The 23,483-nt window shown below is 41.2% G+C and overlaps 1 protein-coding gene across 5 annotated transcripts in view; it reads left to right on the top strand.

Annotated features, from left to right (window-relative positions):
- The window catches only part of hivep3b (HIVEP zinc finger 3b), a 131,615-nt gene that overhangs the window by 79,500 nt on the left and 28,632 nt on the right, over nt 1-23,483 (top strand). For 4 of the 5 annotated variants that reach the window (XM_061951869.1, XM_061951862.1, XM_061951855.1 and 1 more), the window contains exons 2-4: nt 15,486-17,822; nt 18,261-18,541; nt 18,614-20,530. In XM_061951869.1, coding sequence (XP_061807853.1) covers nt 15,830-17,822; nt 18,261-18,541; nt 18,614-20,530 — 4,191 coding nt within the window. In that variant the 5' untranslated portion in view covers nt 15,486-15,829. Of the gene's footprint in view, nt 1-4,596; nt 4,645-15,485; nt 17,823-18,260; nt 18,542-18,613; nt 20,531-23,483 lie in introns of all 5 variants that reach the window. The other variant, XM_061951847.1, reaches the window with a different exon arrangement.

Here is a 23,483-nt window from a genome sequence, read left to right as displayed (position 1 = left end):
AGGCGACCATGTGTTCCTGGCCCTGTGCTCCCCTCCCGCCTCCTTTCTTTCTGATAAGGCCGTTCTATGTGGCGGCTCGTCGCTGTGTGAGCGTGTTTATTTTAGAGCGAGTGAGTCACACTTCCTGTACTCTGCCAGAGAGGCAACGCTCTATGGAACAGCGGGAGCCGCGTTCATTCTCAATTCTCTCTTTCTCCGCCAGTCTTTCTTTCTCTCTCTCTCTCTCTCTCTCTCTCTCTCCGTTGCGGTGTTGATAGGCCCGGCCTCGCTGCTGCGTAATGCGGGGGCTCGCTTGAATGGATGACACTCTGGAATTCATTTACAGATGCAGCAGCACTGTGGCAGGAACGGGAAGCTATACATAAATGACACATGTAGGCAGACGGTTCATCGCTCATGAAGAAGACGCATCTCTCCTGTAAGAACATGTACTGTAGCTTAGACGTGATCATGACACAGAGATACTTTTGCAAGGGAAAACACCGTTTAAGAGCTGTTTAGCCCCATTTCTACTAGGGTTGCAGCATATAGGCTACATTATAAATCAGTGTTTTTCAACCTTTTTTGAGGCAAGGCACATTTTTTTCATTAAAAAATCCGGAGCAGAAAACGTTAAAAAAAGAAACTCCACCAGGTCGTCGTGCCTTACTTTGAGTTTGTTGGTGTTTTCCTGTGTGTAGTGCTTTAGTTCTTGTCTTGCGCTGTTATTTTGGTGGCCCCGTCCTGTTTTGTTGGTGTTTTCCTGTAGCACTTTCATGTCTTCCTTTTAGCGCTATTCCGCGCACCTGCTTTGTGTTAGCGAGCAAGGCTATTTATGTTGTTGCTATCCTTCTTTGTGTGGACATTGTTGATTGTCATGTCATGTACGGATGTACTTTGTGGACGCCGTAAGTTTTTGCTGTCGTCCAGCATTCTGTTTCTGTTTACTTTGTAGCCAGTTCAGTTTTACTTTCGTTTTGCATAGCCATTGCCTTTTCCTTTCTCTTTTGTTCATTTTTCAGCGTTACATACCTTTTTACCTGCACACTGCCTCCCGCTGTGCTCTGAATATTGGGATCACAACAAACCATCCACGTCTCACCCGACACATTCCAACTTTTACAAAGCAATTAACTACCTGCTGCCACCTACTGACATGGAGTATTACGTCGTTATCCTGCCGAGTTTTACACATCACAGACACTGAGTAACGGCACATAATTTGCAGATTATAACTATTGATTTGCAAAAAATATTTTTTGGACCAATTAGGTGAAGTTGCATAATTTCCCACGGCACACCAGACAATATCTCACGGCACACTAGTGTCCCGCGGCACAGTGGTTGAAAAACACTGTTATAAATTATGTAAATTTGTCCGACAATAGAGATTTTAATACTATCGTTATATCGTAATAATTCTATGTTGATGACACATTGTACATGTGTTCCGTAAATTAGACTGCAACAAGCAAGCAAACTAGTCTTCAACATTCTGTAGCATTCTCCCTAGCGGCTAACGTCCCCCAACAGTGCAAAGCCACTTCTAAGTTACCAATCTTTACCTCCATGGCGGCAAATAAACTATGCTTCCTACATGTATCATTATCACTGGAGGACGAGGTTTAGCTAAACATGCTACACTACACAGCGTAGAAGGATAGGCTAACCGCTAATGGCAAGCTAAAGCACTTGAAAGTGCACAAAGGTGGTATGAAGTTGATACCACCATGGTAAGATCAATAGTTTTCTTCTAAAAAAGTATTTTGTCGTTTTTGTTGTTGTTTACAAACTCAGGAAAAAAGTCCATGGACACAGCAGGGCTTTAAGGGTAACAACCAAATGGTTTAAATTGGAGCCAATAGTAGGAAATGATTTAAATATTTATTTGAAATTGTTACACCGCTATCATGTGTTTTTGTCTGATTGTGCAATCAAAAATGGAATCATTTGAGGATCTTGAATACTGGAGTATCAGCACTGGTATGGCCTATACTGCCCCTGCAACTACTTGGTATTGGATGGATACCTAAATTTGGTTGTATCACCCAAAATGTCAAGTATTGAAACAACAGAAGAATAAGTGCTTATTACATTTTAACAGAAGTGTAGATATAACCATGTTTCAACAGAAAATAACCAGATATTCAAATAGATGTATAATATTTCTGGGGAAAAAACACAACCATTACGTATAAAGTTATTGCATATATCAGCAACCAAATCAGGTGTTGAAAATGGTTCTGTTATCACTTACATACCAACTAATATATTGTCATATATATCGGTATCAAAGGAGGCTGATATTTATCGTGATATAGATTTTAGGCCATATCGCTCATCCATAGTTTTTACTATGTGGTGCAGTTCAGTCCGATACAATAACTGTTGATCTGATTTGTGTTTCCACATCGGGGGCCAACTTAATCTGTCCTACACATCCATCCATCCGTCCATTTTCTACCGGTTGTCCTTCTTTGAGTTGCGGGGTGGCTGGAGCCTATCCCAGCTGCAATCAGGCGGAAGGCACCCGAGACAAGTTGTCACCTCATCACAGGGCCAAGACAGATAAACAGTTTTTCAATAATAAGTTATTTAATTTGTCCCATCTTAAAACCTGCCTAACTGTCTCGTTACTAAAATACAGTAAAAAATACTAACCACTTTTACAACGCTTGAGAGAGATACATAACATGAAGGAACAGTTCTCTCTCCCGGTCGCGTTGTATAGGTACTGTTGAAATTAACATCAGAAATGTTTGGGCTATACGCTAACCAAGACGGCAGAAAAAAAAATAAGGAAAAATGTTAGTGAAAATTTGAATCTAAAAACAAATCCTGCAAAAATTGGGGCATACACACATTCACTGTATGTATCACTGTACATGCTGTTTACATTTATTGTAACTTAAGCCTCATTCACACCAACATTGTTGTCTGTTCATTTCAGTATACTGAAGCCTTTTGTTGGGGTACTAAGTAGGACAGTATATAAGTAGGGGTTGTCCATTTATTGGTGTACAGGGAAGTCTTTATCTTTGTTAGAATGGAATTACATGACAGAGGAAGAAAGCAAAAAGTTCACAAAAATGTACATGACTAAGAAAAGAGAAATCAAATCGGTTGCTGTTTTACTTTCTGACACATGAATTGATTTGATAAATGTACTGTAGTTGCCTGTCTGCTTGATAATAACATGGCCTTATTATTGTTTTTTCACTCCACCCTATACTAGCATACTCTATTGTACTGTACCAATGTGACTGGTAAACAAGAAAGAAAAGCCAAAGAAAAGAGTGCGGAAAAATAATACAATATATACAGTAGTACCTCCACTTATGAGCTTAATTGGTTCTGTGACAGAGCACTTAACTTAGAACACTCGTATCTCAAATAAACGTAGCCCATTGAAATGAATTGAAATCACTTGGTCCATGCTCCCGCCCTCACAACAGCACAATTTTAACATGTAACATTCTTTTTAAAAAGAAAATAAAACTTTTATATAAAAAATACTGTATAACAGCAATACCACAGAATGTACTCGTATCAACTACAGTAGTTTTATGAAGTAATGTGATAATAACGTACAGCATTGACCTCGGAGAGTGGTACTCTGCGGTATGTCCTTCCAGCTGATTCTCAATCAAACACACTATCAGCAGCTTCTCTATATTGACATGGCTAATAAGAGTTGTAGAAATTGTAAAAAACTCAAGACAGCCATGACATTATGTTATTTACATGTGTATGTAAACTTTTGATCGCGACTGTATATATATATATATATATATATATAACACTCTTAGGTTGGGTCCCTCTCAACTTGAGGTACCACTGTACATGGCTTATCTATTCTAAACCAATGGTTCTCAACTGGCTTTGGCTGTGGGATCCGACATATTCCCTTGAAGTCAAGCGGCGACCCAATGCCCCCAATAGAACTGAAGTGGAATTGCATGGACGCCATGTTGTTTACTCCATGATACGGTTGGAGCCTACCCCACTCGCCCAAAAACAGATTTACTGGAGTATACTTTGCGGTGTTTTCTCTCCCAGACTGAACATATTTTGCCTTAAAACATAGCTAAAGATGTTTTTCTTCATTTTCTCAAGCTGCTGTGCCTCCTAGCACTTAGAGGAGGCCTGCTTCCCACTCTGAAAACTGCTGATCTAATAGGCTGTATAACCAGATTAGACCTTTTTTTCATCCAATTAAAAGATGTAAAAAGTTGACTTGACTATATCCTGCTCAGCTCGAGCAACTTAGATGTTGTGCAAAAAAAGACAGACTGATATTCATCGCTTGACTGTGTGTGCTTTTAGTTTCACTTTCCTGGAATACCACCCCAAAACCTGGTTTAAGGGATAATACTGTCGATCAGGAGGATTTTTTTAGTCTTGAAGAATATAAATTGCCCTTAATTTCCTCCTGCACCTTTCCCCGTCCTCTCCTAATGTTTACACAGTACAGTGGAAACATTCATTTGGTGTCCCCCCTCCTCTCTCCATCACTGTTTTACCTCACCCCCCACCCGCGCTGCCTCTCTCGGCAACACACCCACTCAAGCAGCCATATCCGCTCTCACTCTCCGGCTCTCCATGCTTGTCTCACAGAGCCTGTGAAGCGTCTCTGAGGGGGGGAAGACCAGACTGCTCTGTCAGGTAATCTCAACTCTGTCTCTGAGAGACACCCTCTGTCTCATTTCAATCTATCTTTGTCTTGCTCTTGCCTCACTTTTTTTTTCCTTAGTTCGTCCTCACTACCTGTCAGATGAAGGTAAAAAAGAGAATTGTTAGCATTGCAACTGTTAGAAATGGTGTAAACATTTCATGCAAAAAGCTGCCTCTGCTTAAGGGAATTGTCTCTCTCATGTCATGTTTCCAGGTTTGTTTTGTTTGCAACTGTGCGCAAAAAGTAAGCAATTTAATCAAACTTTGTGCGTAGAGCAAACAATTATTCATCAAATCCAAGCGGGGAGCCAGATAAAGTTTTATTTATGACAGTTCAATCTGTTATTTAATGAAAGAAAGGTGGACTTTTCTTTTTTTCCCCCTTAATTTGTTGGGCAGTTGTCAACACATGTGCTAATGTACAATACTGCCACCTACAGGACTGGAGTGGAACAATATAAAACGACTAAATTCATAAGCAGATTGTGCCATAAATATACAGCTAAAAAGTTTAGAAAATGTGTCAGGCTATTATCTAGTTTCATTTAAATACAGTATTTTACATTGTTGTTTAGTTTTATATGATTTAGATGTTCATCCAGGTGAGGGATATATTAGAAAAACAAACAGTGTACAGGGTTACAGAACAGGAACGCTGATGGGTCGCCACAAGGCGCCCCGTAAAAGATGGGAAAAATGTAAGCGCTGGGGAAGGATGGGTAAAAAAATACAATCTAGACAGTCTGGAGTGGTAAAAAACCTCCATAGCAAAGCACGTATGAATATTACAACATACATCTTGTAACAGAGGGACTACGGTGGCAGGCTGCAGCTCTTCAGGCGCTGCCCACCCGTCCATCACCCCTAAGGGATTCGCATCAAGGCCGTTTAGTAGAATTAGTTTGACACAAAATCTTGGTAAGAATTCTTTGCTTTGCTTTTGCTGTCACTAATTAAGCTTATTATATAGCCCAGTCAAGGGTTGAATACATAGATAATTTGATCAAGTTTTTAACACATCATTCAATTAGAATATTATTATTATATTATATATATTAATTAAATAATAATTAAATACAATAAAAGTGCTATTAGTAATGACAATATGAGGGCTGTCAAATAATTTAAATATTTAATTGTGATTAATCACATTTTGTTCATAGTTAACTCATGATTAATCACAATTAATTACAAGTGTTTTATCTTTAATAAGTCTACCTTATTAAAATGTACACCCAACTTGGGATTGTGCAATTTGTTTAATTTATGCAAATATTTGTTTAATAAACATTATGGGGTTTTTTCAGACACACAGGCAGAAAGGTTTTTTCATGTTATGTTATATTATATTATATTATATATATATGTATATATATATATATGTGGGCAGCACGGTGGAAGAGGGGTTAGTGCATCTGCCTCACAATACGAAGGTCTTTCTGTGTGGAGTTTGCATGTCTTCCCCGTGACTGCGTGGGTTCCCTCCGGGTACTCCGGCTTCCTCCCACCTCCAAAGACATGCACCTGGGGATAAGTTAATTGGTAACACTAAATTGGCCCTAGTGTGTGGATGTGAGTGTGAATGTTGTCTGTCTATCTGTGTTGGCCCTGCGATGAGGTGACGACTTGTCCAGGGTGTACCCCGCCTTCTGCCCGATTGTAGCTGAGATAGGCTCCAGCGACCCCCGTATATATATATATATTTTTTTTTTTAATATATATATATATATATATATATATATCCTTGTGGTCTCGATAATATATATTGGATTTTTGGTGTAAATTTTCACCTTTTCTAACACTGTTCTTTGAATTATCATAATTTATATTTTGAAAGTGTACACTGTTTAAAAATATAAACTTAAATAAACTTCATAAACATGATACAGATTCACCCGGTCACAACTTTGACTGAGAGCTTAACTCAATGTCCAAAAAAAAGCAATCAACCTCGCTTTCACACTGTAGCCAGACTGCAAAACCCCACAAACAGAGGCATTCAAAACTACGCGCAAGCTCACGCAAAAATGCATGATTTGACGCTTTGGCATTCAATATCCAAAATTGTAATGACATTTACACTTCAGAAAAGATGAAAATCTCTTTTAAGTTTTCCCCTCTAATTCTGACACTAGTTCTCACTCACTCTATCTCATCACTTGTTTGTCTTGCAACTCTGGGCTCTGGCGTAGTTGCACAAGCGTCATTTGCGTGCGTGTGTTTGTGGTGGTGCCTTGTCGACTGGGAAAATGTTGTGTACAGTAGAATAGGATAAACTACCTGCGTGTTTGCTTGATTGTGGTTATAGAAAAGCAAGCCCAAATAAGCAACCACAAATTCTAAATCATGCCCAGAACAACCACAACCCCCGACTTTACAAACTTTGCAAGTGACTTTAGAAAAAAAGTCGCTTGTAATGCACAGACTTGGCAACACTGCTGCTGCTCGCCATAGCTGCTAGCAGCTCAGAACTCATGCCAGGGCTTCAAAGCTTTTTCTTTGTTCGTTTTCTGCTCTCTATTTCTTCCTGTGACTCAGCTTCAGTCAGAATGCCGCTGTTTTTTCCATTGCTACAGTATGGACTGAGGGTCACTCAGGACGCACGTTAATTGCGCTATTAAAAAAAACAGTTTGCTTAAAGGAAACTTTTAATAGCGCGATAGTATCCTGTTAACTTTGGCAGCCCTAGATGATATACACAATCATCGCAATGTTGAAAGCAATATTTTTTAATTTGTTTCTAAAAAATGATGCAAACTCAAGTTTCACACTTGATGATGTCAACAAGACAGCATCTAATACACCTCCAGGGAAATAACTTGGAGTCTTGGCATTTTACCTGGCTGTGCTTCTCGTGTTGAATTTAGCGGCCAGTATTGAAAGGACTGTCAAAAAGCCCCTGGTCTCAGACCTTGCTTCTCAAAGCATCCTGTGCAGCGCATATAGAGACTGACCGAGGTTCTCTGGTATGCTGTTCCTTTAGAAGGACCCACTGACATGTTTGACATCTACTTTGCTTGAAGCCATGTGTTTCTTCAGTTACTTTGCAAAGAAGTGAGGCTTGACTTTGACTGACAACTTCAGTTCAGCATCTACAGTACGTTGCATTGGTCCAGACAGTGTTACACACACTCATCAACCGGCTGTCACGCAACGGGGGTGGACGTCAAAGGTCACGCCAGCTTGTCAATCCGTGCATCGGCCCGGCGTTTACTCCTTCCTCACTTCCTGCTGCCAGTGTGTGTTTGTAGTCAGAGAGGATGCTGGGAGATAAATTTAGACCTACAGCTCCGTCTCCATCTGCCGTTGCTCAGAGTAGGTTTGTTTCCATGGAAACCGGCACCAGACTACCACCAGTGAGAGAGAATATGGAGAAAGAGGCATGTGTTTGGGGAGGTGAAGGGGGTGACAGCAGCTTTTTAAAAAGCACTTAAGAGAGTTTATCTGTCCTCAGGGCACAACATAATCTATTGTTTAGCCCATATTGGTATCTATCATAACAAGCCGCGTGAATACATGTGGGTATTGATGAGGTGAGCTAAGTGTTTGTTTTATTTGCCGCGCGGCTCTACAAATAGAGTGCATGTTTGGACTCGACAAAGGAGCGGTGATGTGATGTGCGTGTGTGTGTGTCTGTGTGTAGTGTGTAGGTGTGCATGTTTGTGTGTGGTAGAGCACATCTGCGTGCCAGGGCTCCCCGGAAATACCTGCATCACAGTTCAGTCACAGTTCATTTATATACATTTTTTAATATTATTTCTGTAAACAACCCATATATTTTTTATTTGCTCTGTATGGGGTTTCTCGCCCCCTTACAGATTGAGAAATTCAAATAAATTTAAAATAAATATTTAAATATATATACATTAAATATGTTAGTATACACAAAAGTACATGGGATTACGAAATGTTTGCTTCGTGTGAATTTTCTCACCCCCTTACTATATTGAGAAATTAAAATGAATTCAATTAAATATATAGATAATTCAATATTTTAGTATACATAAAACTACAGTACATGAACAAGTGCAATTAATACATCACCTATATATTTTTATTTGCGCAATATGATTATCACCACCTTTTTCGAAAATGTTCCCATGAAAAAAAAAAAAATCTACATTGTTCATTTATATATTTTTTATATTATTTCCATGTATATGACCTATATGTTTTGTATTTGCTCTGTATGAGGTTTCTTACCACCTTAACATTGAGAAGTTCAAATGTATTTAAGTTAAATATTTAAACATACCTGTATATACATTAAATATATTGGTATTCATTAAAGTATAAGAAAATGTGAATTTTTTTCTCTGTGAGGTTTCTCACCACCTTACCAAATTGAGAACATTTGAATTAAATACATATATATATACAGGTAAAAGCCAGTAAATTAGAATATTTTGAAAAACTTGATTTATTTCAGTAATTGCATTCAAAAGGTGTAACTTGTACATTATATTTATTCATTGCACACAGACTGATGCATTCAAATGTTTATTTAATTTAATTTTGATGATTTGAAGTGGCAACAAATGAAAATCCAAAATTCCGTGTGTCACAAAATTAGAATATTACTTAAGGCTAATACAAAAAAGGGATTTATAGAAATGTTGGCCAACTGAAAAGTATGAAAATGAAAAATATGAGCATGTACAATACTCAATACTTGGTTGGAGCTCCTTTTGCCTCAATTACTGCGTTAATGCGGCGTGGCATGGAGTCGATGAGTTTCTGGCACTGCTCAGGTGTTATGAGAGCCCAGGTTGCTCTGATAGTGGCCTTCAACTCTTCTGCGTTTTTGGGTCTGGCATTCTGCATCTTCCTTTTCACAATACCCCACAGATTTTCTATGGGGCTAAGGTCAGGGGAGTTGGCGGGCCAATTTAGAACAGAAATACCATGGTCCGTAAACTCAGGCACGGGTAGATTTTGCGCTGTGTGCAGGCGCCAAGTCCTGTTGGAACTTGAAATCTCCATCTCCATAGAGCAGGTCAGCAGCAGGAAGCATGAAGTGCTCTAAAACTTGCTGGTAGACGGCTGCGTTGACCCTGGATCTCAGGAAACAGAGTGGACCGACACCAGCAGATGACATGACACCCCAAACCATCACTGATGGTGGAAACTTTACACTAGACTTCAAGCAACGTGGATCCTGTGCCTCTCCTGTCTTCCTCCAGACTCTGGGACCTCGATTTCCAAAGGAAATGCAAAATTTGCATGGTTGGGTGATGGTTTGGGGTGCCATGTCATCTGCTGGTGTCGGTCCACTCTGTTTCCTGAGATCCAGGGTCAACGCAGCCGTCTACCAGCAAGTTTTAGAGCACTTCATGCTTCCTGCTGCTGACCTGCTCTATGGAGATGGAGATTTCAAGTTCCAACAGGACTTGGCGCCTGCACACAGCGCAAAATCTACCCGTGCCTGGTTTACGGACCATGGTATTTCTGTTCTAAATTGGCCCGCCAACTCCCCTGACCTTAGCCCCATAGAAAATCTGTGGGGTATTGTGAAAAGGAAGATGCAGAATGCCAGACCCAAAAACGCAGAAGATTTGAAGGCCACTATCAGAGCAACCTGGGCTCTCATAACACCTGAGCAGTGCCAGAAACTCATCGACTCCATGCCACGCCGCATTAACGCAGTAATTGAGGCAAAAGGAGCTCCAACCAAGTATTGAGTATTGTACATGCTCATATTTTTCATTTTCATACTTTTCAGTTGGCCAACATTTCTAAAAATCCCTTTTTTGTATTAGCCTTACACAATATTCTAATTTTGTGACACACGGAATTTTGGATTTTCATTTGTTGCCACTTCAAATCATCAAAATTAAATGAAATAAACATTTGAATGCATCAGTCTGTGTGCAATGAATAAATATAATGTACAAGTTACACCTTTTGAATGCAATTACTGAAATAAATCAAGTTTTTCAAAATATTCTAATTTACTGGCTTTTACCTGTGTGTGTGTGTGTGTATATATATATATATATATATATATATATATATATATTAGTAAACATAAAACAACAGTATATGAATGATATGATACATGATGTAAATTATTACATGACTTATATATTTATCTGCTTTATGTAAGGATTCTCACCACCTTACCAAATCAAGAAATTAAAATAAATTATATCACATATATAAATATATATAAATTAAATATATTAGGATACATAAAACTACAGTACATGAAAATGTGAAATACATGACCTACATATCTCCTTACCCTATTGAGAAAATTCAATTCAATTCAATTTACAAATATATATAAATGTACTAGTATACATTTAAGGACAAGAACATGTGAAATTAATTAAAAAATATATATTTTCTATACACAAACAAACCAATAAAAGCATAAACAATTGGTGCCACTTGTTGCAAGGGAGAATTTGTGTAGCACATTTATTAGTGACTCAATAAAATGTTGGCATGTGCCAGTCACGTTCATTAGGCACTATCTGAAAGGCACCATTGATAACGTGTCATTTTTGTGGCATGAGCATGAAGAAAAAGGAAAACTCCAGATCAAACCGAGGCAGAAGGTCACCCCAGGACGTTGCAGCGCATTGGCTGACACATCCAATTTAAAAACGGCCCTTGTGAGGGTTTTACTATACGCTGTATGCATGCTGTATGTGTGTGTGCAAGTGTATGTTTTGGCATCATGGAGACTCCGCTCAGACATTCCTTCCCCCCATCTCTCTGGCAAAGCCCTTCACTGTGTTTCCCCTGCTTTGAGCCGGCTGACTAGACGTCCATGAATAATGTAAGCAGCGCTCTCCCTAACCTTAAAAACCCTCTAATCGCCCTGTTTAAAGGGCGGCATCAACAGCTATGTGACATTATTACATTTAAACTATGATAGAACTTTTATTAGAGTAGGGGAGTTGAGGCGATTTTTCTGATACGTGGTCTCTCCCACTTATATTTTGTTTACACATCCATGTCTTCCACATACGGAAATCTATTTTGAACCATAATATCCCACCTTGTTGTTTGCAAAAAACACGGGTGAGATTCTGCTGGTGTAGATTTGACTACGTTCATCACAGAAGATCTCGCCCTAGAATAGTTTGGAATTTGGACAGGATAAATAGCATACCATTTTTTTTAAAGATGTAATGGCCACCATTCAAAAACTGTATTGTCTAGGTAAAGGCAGAGAATGGAACAAATAAGAAAGTATCACCATGTTTTTGTTTAATTTGTTTGTACTGTACCAAATATCACAACACTATGGCCTACAATCTATATCGCAATGTATATTGCAGCCTACTGTGATATATATGACAATATATTATTTTGTAAGTAAATGATAACAGAACCATTTCAAAACAGGTTACAAAGTCTCCTAATTTACCTGTTGACAAATGCAGTAACATGTTTCGTCATTACGTCATTTCGATTTGTATTATATTCTCAAAACTACTATTAATCTACTTGCTAATTCACTGTTAATATCTGATTATGTTCTGTTCACCATGGTTCTAAATAGATTTCTGTTCAAATGTAGTAAAGACTTATCATTCTCTTGTTTGGATAAATTACATTAGTTTTGGGAGATACTACAATTTGGGTATTGATCCAATACCAAGTAATTACACAGGCAGTGTTGGCCCTATCAATGCTGATAATGATACTTTAAATTTGCAAGATAATCCATCTTCTTCTTATTATCCGAAGTCGGGTCGCGAGGGCAGCCGCTTAAGCAGAGAATCCCAGAGATTCCTCAACCAAGGTACTTTGCCTAGCTCTTCCCGGGAGATTCTGAGGCTTTCCCAGGCTTTCCTAGGCCAGCTGGCACACATCGTCAGGTGAAGATCCTGGCCAGATGAAGCCAGCAGGACCACATCATCCGCAAAAAACAGAGACCTAATCCTGCAGCCACTAAACCGGATGCCCTCAACCCCCTGACAGTACCTAGAAATTATGTTCATAAAAGTTGTAAACAAAATTGGTGACAAAAGGCAGCCCTGGTGAAGTCCAACCCTCACTGGAAAGGGTCCGACTTACTGTCGGCAATGCGGACCAAGCTCTGATCATATAGGGAGCGGGCTGGTTGGGCAAATTCCCATGCACCCTCAAGGATCCTGCCGAAAGTGTAGAGGTGGTCCATAGTTCCACGATCAGAACGAAAACCACGCTGCTCTCCCTGAACTTAGGTTTGACTATTTGGCGTAGTCTCCTCTCCAGTACACCTGAAAGACCTTACCTGGAAGGCTAAGGAGTGTGACCCTGCGATTGTTGGCACACACCCTCCGGTTCCCCTTTTTAAGTAGAGGAACCAACACCCCTGTCTGCCAATCCAGAGGCAACGCCACCAAATGTCCACCAAATAACCACGACAGCCCCACTGCATCCAGAGCCTTAAGGAACTTGTGGCGGATCCCACCCAGTCCTGGGGCCCTGCCACAGAGGAGCTTCTTAACTACCCCGGCAACCTAAGCCCCAGAAATGGAAGAGCCCACCACAGAATTCCCAGGCACTGCTTCCTCATTGGAAGATGTAGCGGTGGGATTGAGGAGGTCTTTGAAGTAATCCTTCCCCCGATCCACAACATACCCAGTTGATGTCAGTAACACACTATCCCCACCATACAGGGAGGACCTTGTTTGTATGGGAGACCCTACCAGGGGCATAGAAGCCCCAGCCTGACAACATAGCTCCTAGGATCATTGGGACACACAAACCCCTCTACCACGATAAGGTAGCAGCTCAGAGAGGAGGGTTTTATTATACATTCCATATTTTTGCATGGACCTCGGTGGTGAAAATTCTAATTCCTAGTGGGGTACACGTTCTGTAGTATCTGACAAGTTACTTCTTAGAGTAGCACAGCAAGATTATCATTTTTGTTCTGCTTGCGCCCTAAACAGACTCTAATGAATGCTGAATGTTTTTCCTCAAACATATGGAGGGTGCTGAAGTGAGGCTCATTAAAAAAACTGTCTATGCTTCCTTGTCATAAACTGCAGTCTTTTGATGAGCCTGTTTAGTCATTCATTGGGTCATTGAGTCTTTCATTTCTCTTCTAGCAGGTCACAGGCTTTCTCTTCCTTTTTCTTCATGACATTAATGTTACCAGGCTCCTTTACATTGTCTATACCTTACCTCTTTTCACTCTCCCAATATGAGATTGGCTAGCTGTGTTTTCTGGCTGAATGTTGAACTACAACGAGAGCACACATTGATAATACATGCATAGGCATAGGTTGTCAGTTTTTCAGGAAATGTGCATTTGCTGGGCAGCAGTTTTTTTCTTTGATTAGGTCGATTAGCCTGTCCATTCTCAGCATGGATTAGCATTGCCTTTTACAATAATCTACAGTATCTAAACCTGGGTTTACCTGGTAGCTAGACTGTGGCAAATGCCAAACATATTTCTAAAGCAAGTCTTCATACCTCCATATCAAGTCATCTCTATAGTGGTATCTGGTAGTTGAGTTATACCTGAAAGGTTTTTACAAAGTACACTTTGACTCTGGCACTGCTGGTTGTTATCAGTAGCATAGCCTGAACCCTACTTGCAGTTAAGTCCACTGATCCAAATAAAAACAACCCCCTCCACTTATTCACTTAAACTTTAGTGCCAGATCAGATAAGTGCAATCTTTAATTCCAACATTTGCTTTGACTCTGTGCCCTAATGCTGCTGTCTCCTGTTTGATACTTGTCCTGTGGATGTGGCCTTTGTAGATCTGGACTGCTGAGTAGGCCACTCATTGGTTAGTAATAGAGATGGGTATCGTTTACATTTAAACCGTTACTAGTACCAAATTGGTACTTTCAAAATGTTGGTGGTGCTTAAACAGAGTCCGATCATGTATTTAAACAATGAAAACCCTGTTTAAAAACAAAGCCTTTTTATATTTTCAGAATTTTGTGACATTCAAGTTGAACAGAATAGTAATTGAAATCGTTAATTAATATAAATTAAATGATAGCTAAGTAATACATTCAACATTAAAAATAAAATCCACAGTAACTTCTCAGAATTATTGCTGCAAAATCACCAACAATACAGAATTTGCAATGCGCTTGTGCTGCAATGTTGATACTCACAATTACAGTGTTCTTGAATGCATTTTGCTTGCCGTGCCCATGAACATGTCTTGTTGTTGTTGTTGTTGGTGGTGTTGTGCCTTGGAGCTGCTGTCTGCATTAAAGCTTCCTAAGCGTGCCAGACTCTGTGTGCCTTATTACTTGCACAGTTTAACTGTCAAGCACGTGTTGCAAGGTGCCGAGTCTGCATTTATTCAGCACCAAAATAGGGTACAAATAGCTACTTTTTGTTAGACTTGTTACTACCATCTGCGTCAGGACTGTTGTCATTATGGAACTGAGTGCATTCCTCGTCGATACAGATCCAATTTTGTGTGTTGTTTCTTCATATATTAATTATAAATACAAGTTTGGAATTACAGTATGCTGAGGCCATTGGGAATTTTAAATCAGCATTTTGTGATTTTAAATTTAATCACGAGTTTCTGTAGAGTTCATCTTCAGTATCAAATGGATAATCCATCTTGGATATTTTTTTAAACACTAATCATTGTTAAACCAATTTAGTCTATTAAATTCGTAAATGGTTTCTCTCCTTACCAACATAAATTAAATGTTCTTAAAATCATCAGTAGGCTCTGGTTGTTGCCCTAATTTTGTTAAGAACTCCTGAAAATATTTTGAGTTCTGTCAGTAACTTTGACTAATAATTGTACCTTTTTCTACCTGGCTATCATTGAGAGAGTCTGATATCGGTGTATTGATCTGATAGCTCATTATCTCATGTTTGTTTTTCCTGTTTTGCTCTAGACTATTCAGCAATTGACCTGACTACACAATTGAGGACCAGCAAAAGAAATGCGGAGAAGATCTTGAGCGGGCTGTTAGGATGGCTGCAGCTGGACAGAAGCATAGCTGTACACTGAGAGATGATCCATGTTTACCTACATCAGTGCTGCTCCAGGGCACATTTTAACAATGCCTCACTTGGTCCTCTTGAATAACTTAAGGCCCACACTGAAAAAGGCCCTTTGTTGGGATTTACAATCACTGTCCACAACCCCTTGTCTCTGACCTCCCTGCTGCCATGCGGTTACGCCCATGAGGCTCTAAGGGCCCTTGCTTATGCATCTGTGAGGCCTCCTCCTCACTCTATGGAGGCCGAGCCCAGCCATTCGGCTGATGGGGAGCGCTCTGGAAGACAAGAGCAGCAGCATGTGACAGCTGAATCCCCACTTGGGTCTTGTCCACCGCAGCAGCCCCAGCAGCCCTCTAACCCACGTCCTGTACACAGAGCTTTGGGTCGACTGCAGAATCGCCAGCCCAAACGTGCTGATCTTCTTCGGTTACAACAGCAAGTAGTAGCATGGCAGCAAACGGACACACCAGGTCCTTCAGGAGGCAGCCTTTTCTCTTCAGGATCTGCATCAATCTCATCTCTTCCTTCTACATCCTCCACCCAGGTTGAGCAGGGTCACAGGATCCCATCTCAGTCAAGCCAAGAGACTAAAGAAGGGGTGAGCTCTCCTAGAAAAGGAGAGAAAAAAACCCCGAAACTAGGGAAATATGTGTGCACTTATTGTGGCCGTCCTTGTGCCAAGCCAAGTGTTCTTCAGAAACACATTCGCTCCCACACAGGAGAAAGACCTTATCCTTGTGCTCCCTGTGGTTTTTCTTTCAAGACCAAGAGTAACCTGTACAAGCACCGCAAGTCCCATGCTCATCGCATTAAAGCAGGTCTTGTGTCCAGTCGTGATGAGCCCAGTTCTAGTGGCCCAGACTGCCGTAGTATTGGAGAAGATCCTGAGGAGCCTACAGAAGGAGAAAGTACAGAGTCAGAAGACGAGACAGGCCAACACAGAAAATCTTCTAAGGAGATTTCGGCACGACAGAAAAAAGGTGGTAAGGAGTTGCCCGAGGGGTCAGAAGAGTGCCAGAGGCCTGAAGATTCTCAAGCTGTTAAGCAAAGGCTGGCGCTGCGACTTAGTGAAAGAAAACGTGGACCCATGGCTTCTCCTGATGATCCTCCTTTGTCTCTCTCCACCTCATCTTCGTCTCTTGGCCCTGGCAGTAAAGGCAGCACAGAGTCTGGATACTTTTCTGGATCTGGCAGCACTGACCTGTCCCAAGTTAGTCCTCCGAGCGCTAGTGCCAAAACCTACGCAGAAATAATTCTTGGGAAATATGGGAGGTTGGGAGGGCAGCAGCGGAGTTCACATCCCCAGCATTCTAATTCTCCCCTTTCTGCACTGCCTGGAACAGATGAGAAGAGTATTTCTTTTTCTGTACCCAAAACCCAAGTAATAGAACACATTACAAAGCTCATCACTATCAATGAAGCAGTGGTAGACACCAGTGAGATTGACAGCGTGAAGCCTCGACGTTCCTCTCTGTCAAGGAAAAGCAGCTTTGAATCGCCCAAATTGACTACCCAAAAAGACGCCTACACATTTGATTCAAAGGGAGAAGCCCCTGGTCCAAGTGGTTTGGGACATCCACACAATCCCGAAACAGATCCATCAGCTACCCAAACGTCAACAGCCCCCCTGCTCAGAAGTCGCTCTATGCCATCGTCTACCAGCCAACAAGAGTTCTCTGTGTCTGGAAACAGGTCCACCAGAGGTTATCGTCTCTGCCAGTCTTTCGATGAGCAGCAGGCTTCGGCGGCAGAGATTAACATTGTTCATGCCCATCGTATGCTGAGGCGCCAACCTGCCATAGAGGTTCCTCTGGGAGCTGAGCTTATGTTGGAGGAGACTCCGCCCAACTCCTGTTCGTCAATCAAAGGCAGAGACGGAGTCAGGCATCCACAGCAACAACCACCGCAAAGTACTTTGAGCCCATTTGAATGCAAAATATGTGGGACACATTTCCAGCATAGTGACAACTACAGGGCTCATGCAGGCATGTGCACAGGGCAGAAAACGCTGGTAGAAGAGAGCAGCGATGCAAGTAAGACCTGCAGAGAGGATCGGCCCCAGATGATGATGCACTATAAATTCAGAGCCTTGGCCATGGCTGTGAGGAAGAGGAGGAAAGAAGAGAGTATAGAAGAGGATCTACCTAGTCCTGGGTCCGTAGCCATGTCAGAGAGGTCTGCAGTCCTCCTACCAGTGGCAGGTCAAGGACACAACCAGACACTCTCAGGTGCGCTCGCATTTTGCTACATTAGAATTAAAACCCTAATGTCTGTAAATAACATATTTTTTACAACTTATATTCCTAAAAATTGAGTACTGCAGTAACACACATCACACGTGGCATGGTTTACATGCCATGTGTAAAAAAAATTGTATATTTGGCAATGAAAACACAACGAATTATCTCAGAGTAGTTGTAATTTGGAGAAATCTGAATAGAGTTATGGTATACTATTATCATAAAGTGTATTCATGTTAAAATTACTATTTGAAGTATCCTTACTTTTTAAAGTAAATCCTCTGCTAATTTGAGTTGATTTGTTTTTGTATGGAATCCTACTAAATTCTTATGAAATTTGGATCATAGTTTATTGTAGACTACTGCTGACAAGGCAGTGAAAGGATTTGTGTATCGTTGATTATGTATTGTGCTTCAACATTTTAGGTGCTTCTGTCGAGACTGAGTCGGGACAACAGCAGCATGACAGAAAAGGGGTGTCTGTCATTCAGCACACAAGCTCCTTTGAAAAGCAGGAGACAATCTCCATGGAAAGTGAGGTATCAGATGTCAAGGAGGCTCAACAAGCACAACAACCCCATCCAAAACCTTCTACATCACGCCTCATCCGCCAGCACAACATCCAAGTTCCAGAGATCTTTGTTACAGTGGAGCCTGATGCTGACATGACGTCTTTGTCACCAACAGTAACAGCATCGTCTTCTAAGGTAGATTGATTTGATTTATAGCTATTAGAATTTTGTAAAGCTTGCATAGTTTGACAGTGTTGTCTATTGTAGGAGGCAGAAAGAGTGGAGGAGTTCCAGTGGCCACAACGTAGCCAGTCTCTGGCCCAACTCCCTGCAGAGAAACTGCCCCCGAAGAAGAAAAGACTCCGCTTAGCTGAGATGGCGCAGTCCTCAGGGGAGTCAAGCTTTGAGTCTGTGTCTCTGCCACGCAGTCCTAGTCAGGAGAGCAGCATGTCCCACACTTCAAGTCTTTCCGCTTCTTTCGAAGATGCAGCAAGGACTGAACCTGCCCTTTGGGGCTCCAGTAGCCAAAGCACCCAAATGTTGACCGTGCCATCCCCCTCCCATCAACACAACCAAAGCCACAAGGAGATGAGGCGTTCAGCTTCAGAACAGGCCCCTCAGAAAACAGAGCAGGTCTCCGAAACCAGAAGTAAATCTTTCGACTTGGGTTCCTTGTCATCTCAGCAGTCAGCATCATCCTGGAAAGAACGGAGGAAGTGTCTCCTTGTAAAGCATGCTACCTTAGGGGAACCTGAGCAAGAGGAGGGGGTTGGCATGAGTCAGCTATCTAGAGCAGACAGTCCGAAGCCTGGTCCTTCTCACTTGAGCCACCCTCTGGTTTACTCAAGTTCCTCTTTCCACCCAGAGGACACGGAGAATGTCTTGCAACTGTTACAGCCACGAGATGTGCTTCCTCCACATCTAAGCGGCCAACCAACATTCCCTCCAGGATTGCCGGCGACACAGTTTATTAACAGAAGCTTTTTACATCCACAAATCGCTCCACCTGTACACCCAATGCAGATCCACATGGGTGAACAGTTGGGTATACAGCTCCATCAACTTCCTGCTTTAGTTCCTGTCCAATTTCCCTTCAGGACCACTGCTAGCCAGTCTCTGTACTTACCTTCACCTCCATTACATTCCTCACATGCTTGTACAGCTCCTTCCACAGATGGAAGAACCTCGTCTATGTCTTTTGACCTTACCCAGCAGTCTCTTGTTACAATTTCTTACCCCTACCCGCGGCCTGTGATTGCCACTTGTGTGGCACAGCTTACACCAGCAGTGTCCCTGGTGGTGCCAGTCCGCCTCCAAACCCACATCCCTACCTATACTCGTGCAATGTACACCACCCTGTCCCAGATTCTCACTTCTGCTTGTCCGCAGGAGCCCATTTTTTGTACGGCCATGACACTTATGGGCCAAGTAGAAAGGAGCAAGTTACAGAGGTCTTATCTGAAAGTCCCCTCACCAGACATTAAGTGTCTCCCTCCACTACTTCTTCCTGGAGAGGGTATGTCACCATCAGTCGAGGGGTACGGTCCACTTGGCCCTGGTGGGAGTAAACGCATGCTCTCACCTGCAGCCAGTCTGGAGCTCAGTACTGAAGCTCAGCGTCACCAGAAAAGAGTAAAAGAGGAAGAGGAGGGTGAACAACACAAGTCTGCAAAAGAAGCGGAGAATGTAGAGGAAAAAATGCACAGGGGAGGAGGAAGTAAAGCTGCTGGGAAACAACTGGAAGAGATTGAAAGTAAAAAAGACCTGCTTGAAACTACAACTGTAAAAACAGAAGGGAAGCATAAAAGGGAGGAGAAACAGGTAGAAGAATCAACTGGGAGAAGTCAAAAAGAGGAGCAACATCCTGTTGAAGAGAAGAAGATTGAGAGACCAAACACCCGTTCATACCCCAGCCTTCACACGTCCACCTCTGTCAACTGGTGCTACCTGAACTATGTCAAACCCAACCCGACCGCACAGAGGGACAGTAGCACCTCAGTTTATTCCACCTGGAGTGTCAGCGGACACAACCCAAACTTGCCAGGCATCAGCACTAAGGTGGCTTTGTCTCTGCTGTGCTCCAAACAGAAGCATTGCTCAGAGACCTACACCATCGCCATGGCTCCAAATCCAGACAAAATCAAAAAGCCCCCTTCAAGTAGCAACGCTCCACGAGTGTCAGAGGTAAAACCAATAACACACGCTACAAGACCGGCAAATAAGGATTAATACCATATAAACACCTCTTTAGTGTAACTTCAACATATTGTGTGATATTTTTTCACTGTGACTATAGAAAAGTGATTTATATGTCTAAGCAAACGTACAAAAATGCTTATGTTCACGTAATAATGGCTTCATATGATGAAAAAAACACTAACAATATACAAATCATACTTTTATGCCATGTTATGATGTAAAAAAAAAAATAGTTTTCCACAAAAATTGTCATCAAAGAAAAGTTTATATTTTCCTTGAAATCAACATAAATTGTACTTTAATGGCTAAATAAGTCCAACTAGTTACAGTTTAAATTCTTATCAGTCTGAAAAATAAACATATATTGTTGTTCATCTGTTCAAAGCATTACATTAATTATTAAGTGTGTCCCAATACAACTTTTTTTTTTATATCCCATTAGTGGCGCTTTGAGTGTTGGCCGATACAGGCAGCAGGAATTGTACATGCTTTTATTATTTTGTAGTGTGGGATGTTAAATAAGGTTTAAATAATTGATATTATTCAGAGAACAATTGTAGAAATGAAAAACAGAAACGTATTCATAATTAACTGTCCTGAATGGAATTAAGCTGTTTTTAAGTTGAAGTGGAGTGGTAATTTGTTTTTTTGGCGAGACCTCGTGGCTACAATAATTCATGAGCTCATGAGACAATAGGTTGAATAATGCAGACATATTTGTTATTGGATACTTTGTAATACGCTTCTGCCTTAGGGACTTTGTATGTGTAAGTAACATGCAACTATGATTATTTAACACTTGTTTATATTGACAAATGTGCTGTTTTAGAATGCAATATTGTTCAATTAGTCCAGTGCTTCTCAATTATTTTTTGTTACACCCCCCTTTGGGAGAAGAAAATTTTTCGCCCCCCCCAATAGTATAATTTGTTTAAAAAATGGTTATAACTATACCTCTGCATAACATTGTAAGCTTATTAACATTAAAGGAAACAACACACCAGTCTTTTCTCATCTCCCACCGTGGTTACAGTGAAGCCAAGTGCAACATACGCTATCATATTCTGGTACGACAAAAAAAGCATGTTCCCCCGAGATCACACGGCCCGCCCCACCATTTGAGAAGGACTGAACTAGGTACACTTATTATGTATGTCTAGCCTGAGTGCTGTTGTGTAGCTGATAGCTCCTTGTAGCCTATAGCCTACAATGTTTACTTTTTGTAAATGACTAAAATTCAAGAAAAGCGTGTTTTTGTTGAAGGACATTTATATGTTAACTGGCTGTCTAGCTCTATACAAGTGAACACTGCAGGACTGCTTATATCGAAGCCTATATTGGACATTTTACAAGTCAATATTATCCAAAACTTGTTTTTTTGCTGATATCGAGAGGATATCTGATATTCATATCGGATCCGGACACCCATTTTAATTATACAAGATAATCGGCAGTCTGTAAGTGAAAATGTTCACTGGGGTGTGCATTTTTATAGACTAAACTACTAGCATTGAAAACCTTGACATTTTTTTTTGTTTCATGCTTTGTCAACTTTGTGTCTTTGTCCCTGTGTTCTTCTTCTACGGCAGGGCCGTCAAACTAGTTTTTATTGAGGGACACATTACAATTATGGCGGCCCTCAGAGGCCCGCTTGTAGCAGTAAATATATTTGAATAGAAATGCGATGAGGTGGGGACTTGTCCAGGGTGTACCCCGCCTTCCGCCCGAATGCAGCTGAGATAGGCCTCCAGCACCCCCACGACCCCAAAAGGGACAAGCGGTAGAAAATGGATGGATGGATGTAAAATAGTCTTATTACACAATTTGCATAGGCAACTGAAATCAAAAGTCAAGGTGGCAAGCAGATATGTAAGGTTTTTCTATAACTAATAAATTGCTGCATGATCATATAATATTAAAGTGTAGAACATACGCAATTGCATGGAGTACAATTTGGCAGGCCACATGAAATGATGTGATGAGCCACAATAATTGACATTGCGGGCCACAATAAATGACATAGAAGATCTTGAAATTTAATGTGGCGGATGTAAAGATAAGTTAAAAAAAACACTGATAGTCACACACACATTGTGTAGTGAAATTAACCTCTGCTTTTGACCCATCCTCTTGTTCCACCCCCTGGAGGTGAGGGGAGCAGTGAGCAGCAGCGGTGGCCGCACTTGGGAATCATTTTGGTGATTTAACCCCCAATTCCAACCCTTGATGCTGAGTGCCAAGCAGGGGAGGTAATGGGTCCCATTTTTATAGTCTTTGGTATGACTCGGCCGGGGTTTGAACTCACGACCTACCGATCCAGGCCACATAAGCTAATGTGGCTGGCCACATAATGTGGTGGACCACATAATGTGGCAGACCGCATAAAATGATGTGGCGGGAAAGAATGAATGAAATGACAGGCCATATACAGTACAATCATGTGGTTGACCACATAGAATGTTGTGGCCCACCACATAAGATGAAGTGGCGGACTACCTAAAATGATGTGGAAAACCACATAAGATAATGTGGCGGGTCACATAAACTAATGTGGCAGGCTACATAAAATACTTTAGCCGGCCACATAAAATAATTTAGCCGGCCACATAAAATAATTTAGCCGGCCACATAAAATAATGTGGTGGGCCACAGAAAATGATGTGGTGGGCCACAGAAAATGATGTGGTGGGCCACATAAAATGATGTGGCGGGCCACATAAAATAATGTGGCGGGCCACATAAAAATGATGTGACAGGCTACATAAAATAATGTGGTGGGCGACATAAAATAATTTGGTGGGCCACAGAAAATGATGTGGTGGGCCACAGAAAATGATGTGGTGGGCCACATAAAATGATGTGGCGGGCCACATAAAATAATGTGGCGGGCCACATAAAAATGATGTGACAGGCTACATAAAATAATGTGGTGGGCGAC

The sequence above is a fragment of the Nerophis lumbriciformis genome, linkage group LG04, assembly GCF_033978685.3.
Source record: "Nerophis lumbriciformis linkage group LG04, RoL_Nlum_v2.1, whole genome shotgun sequence".
Lineage (NCBI taxonomy): Eukaryota > Metazoa > Chordata > Actinopteri > Syngnathiformes > Syngnathidae > Nerophis > Nerophis lumbriciformis.
This window is presented reverse-complemented; position numbering and strand designations above follow the sequence as displayed.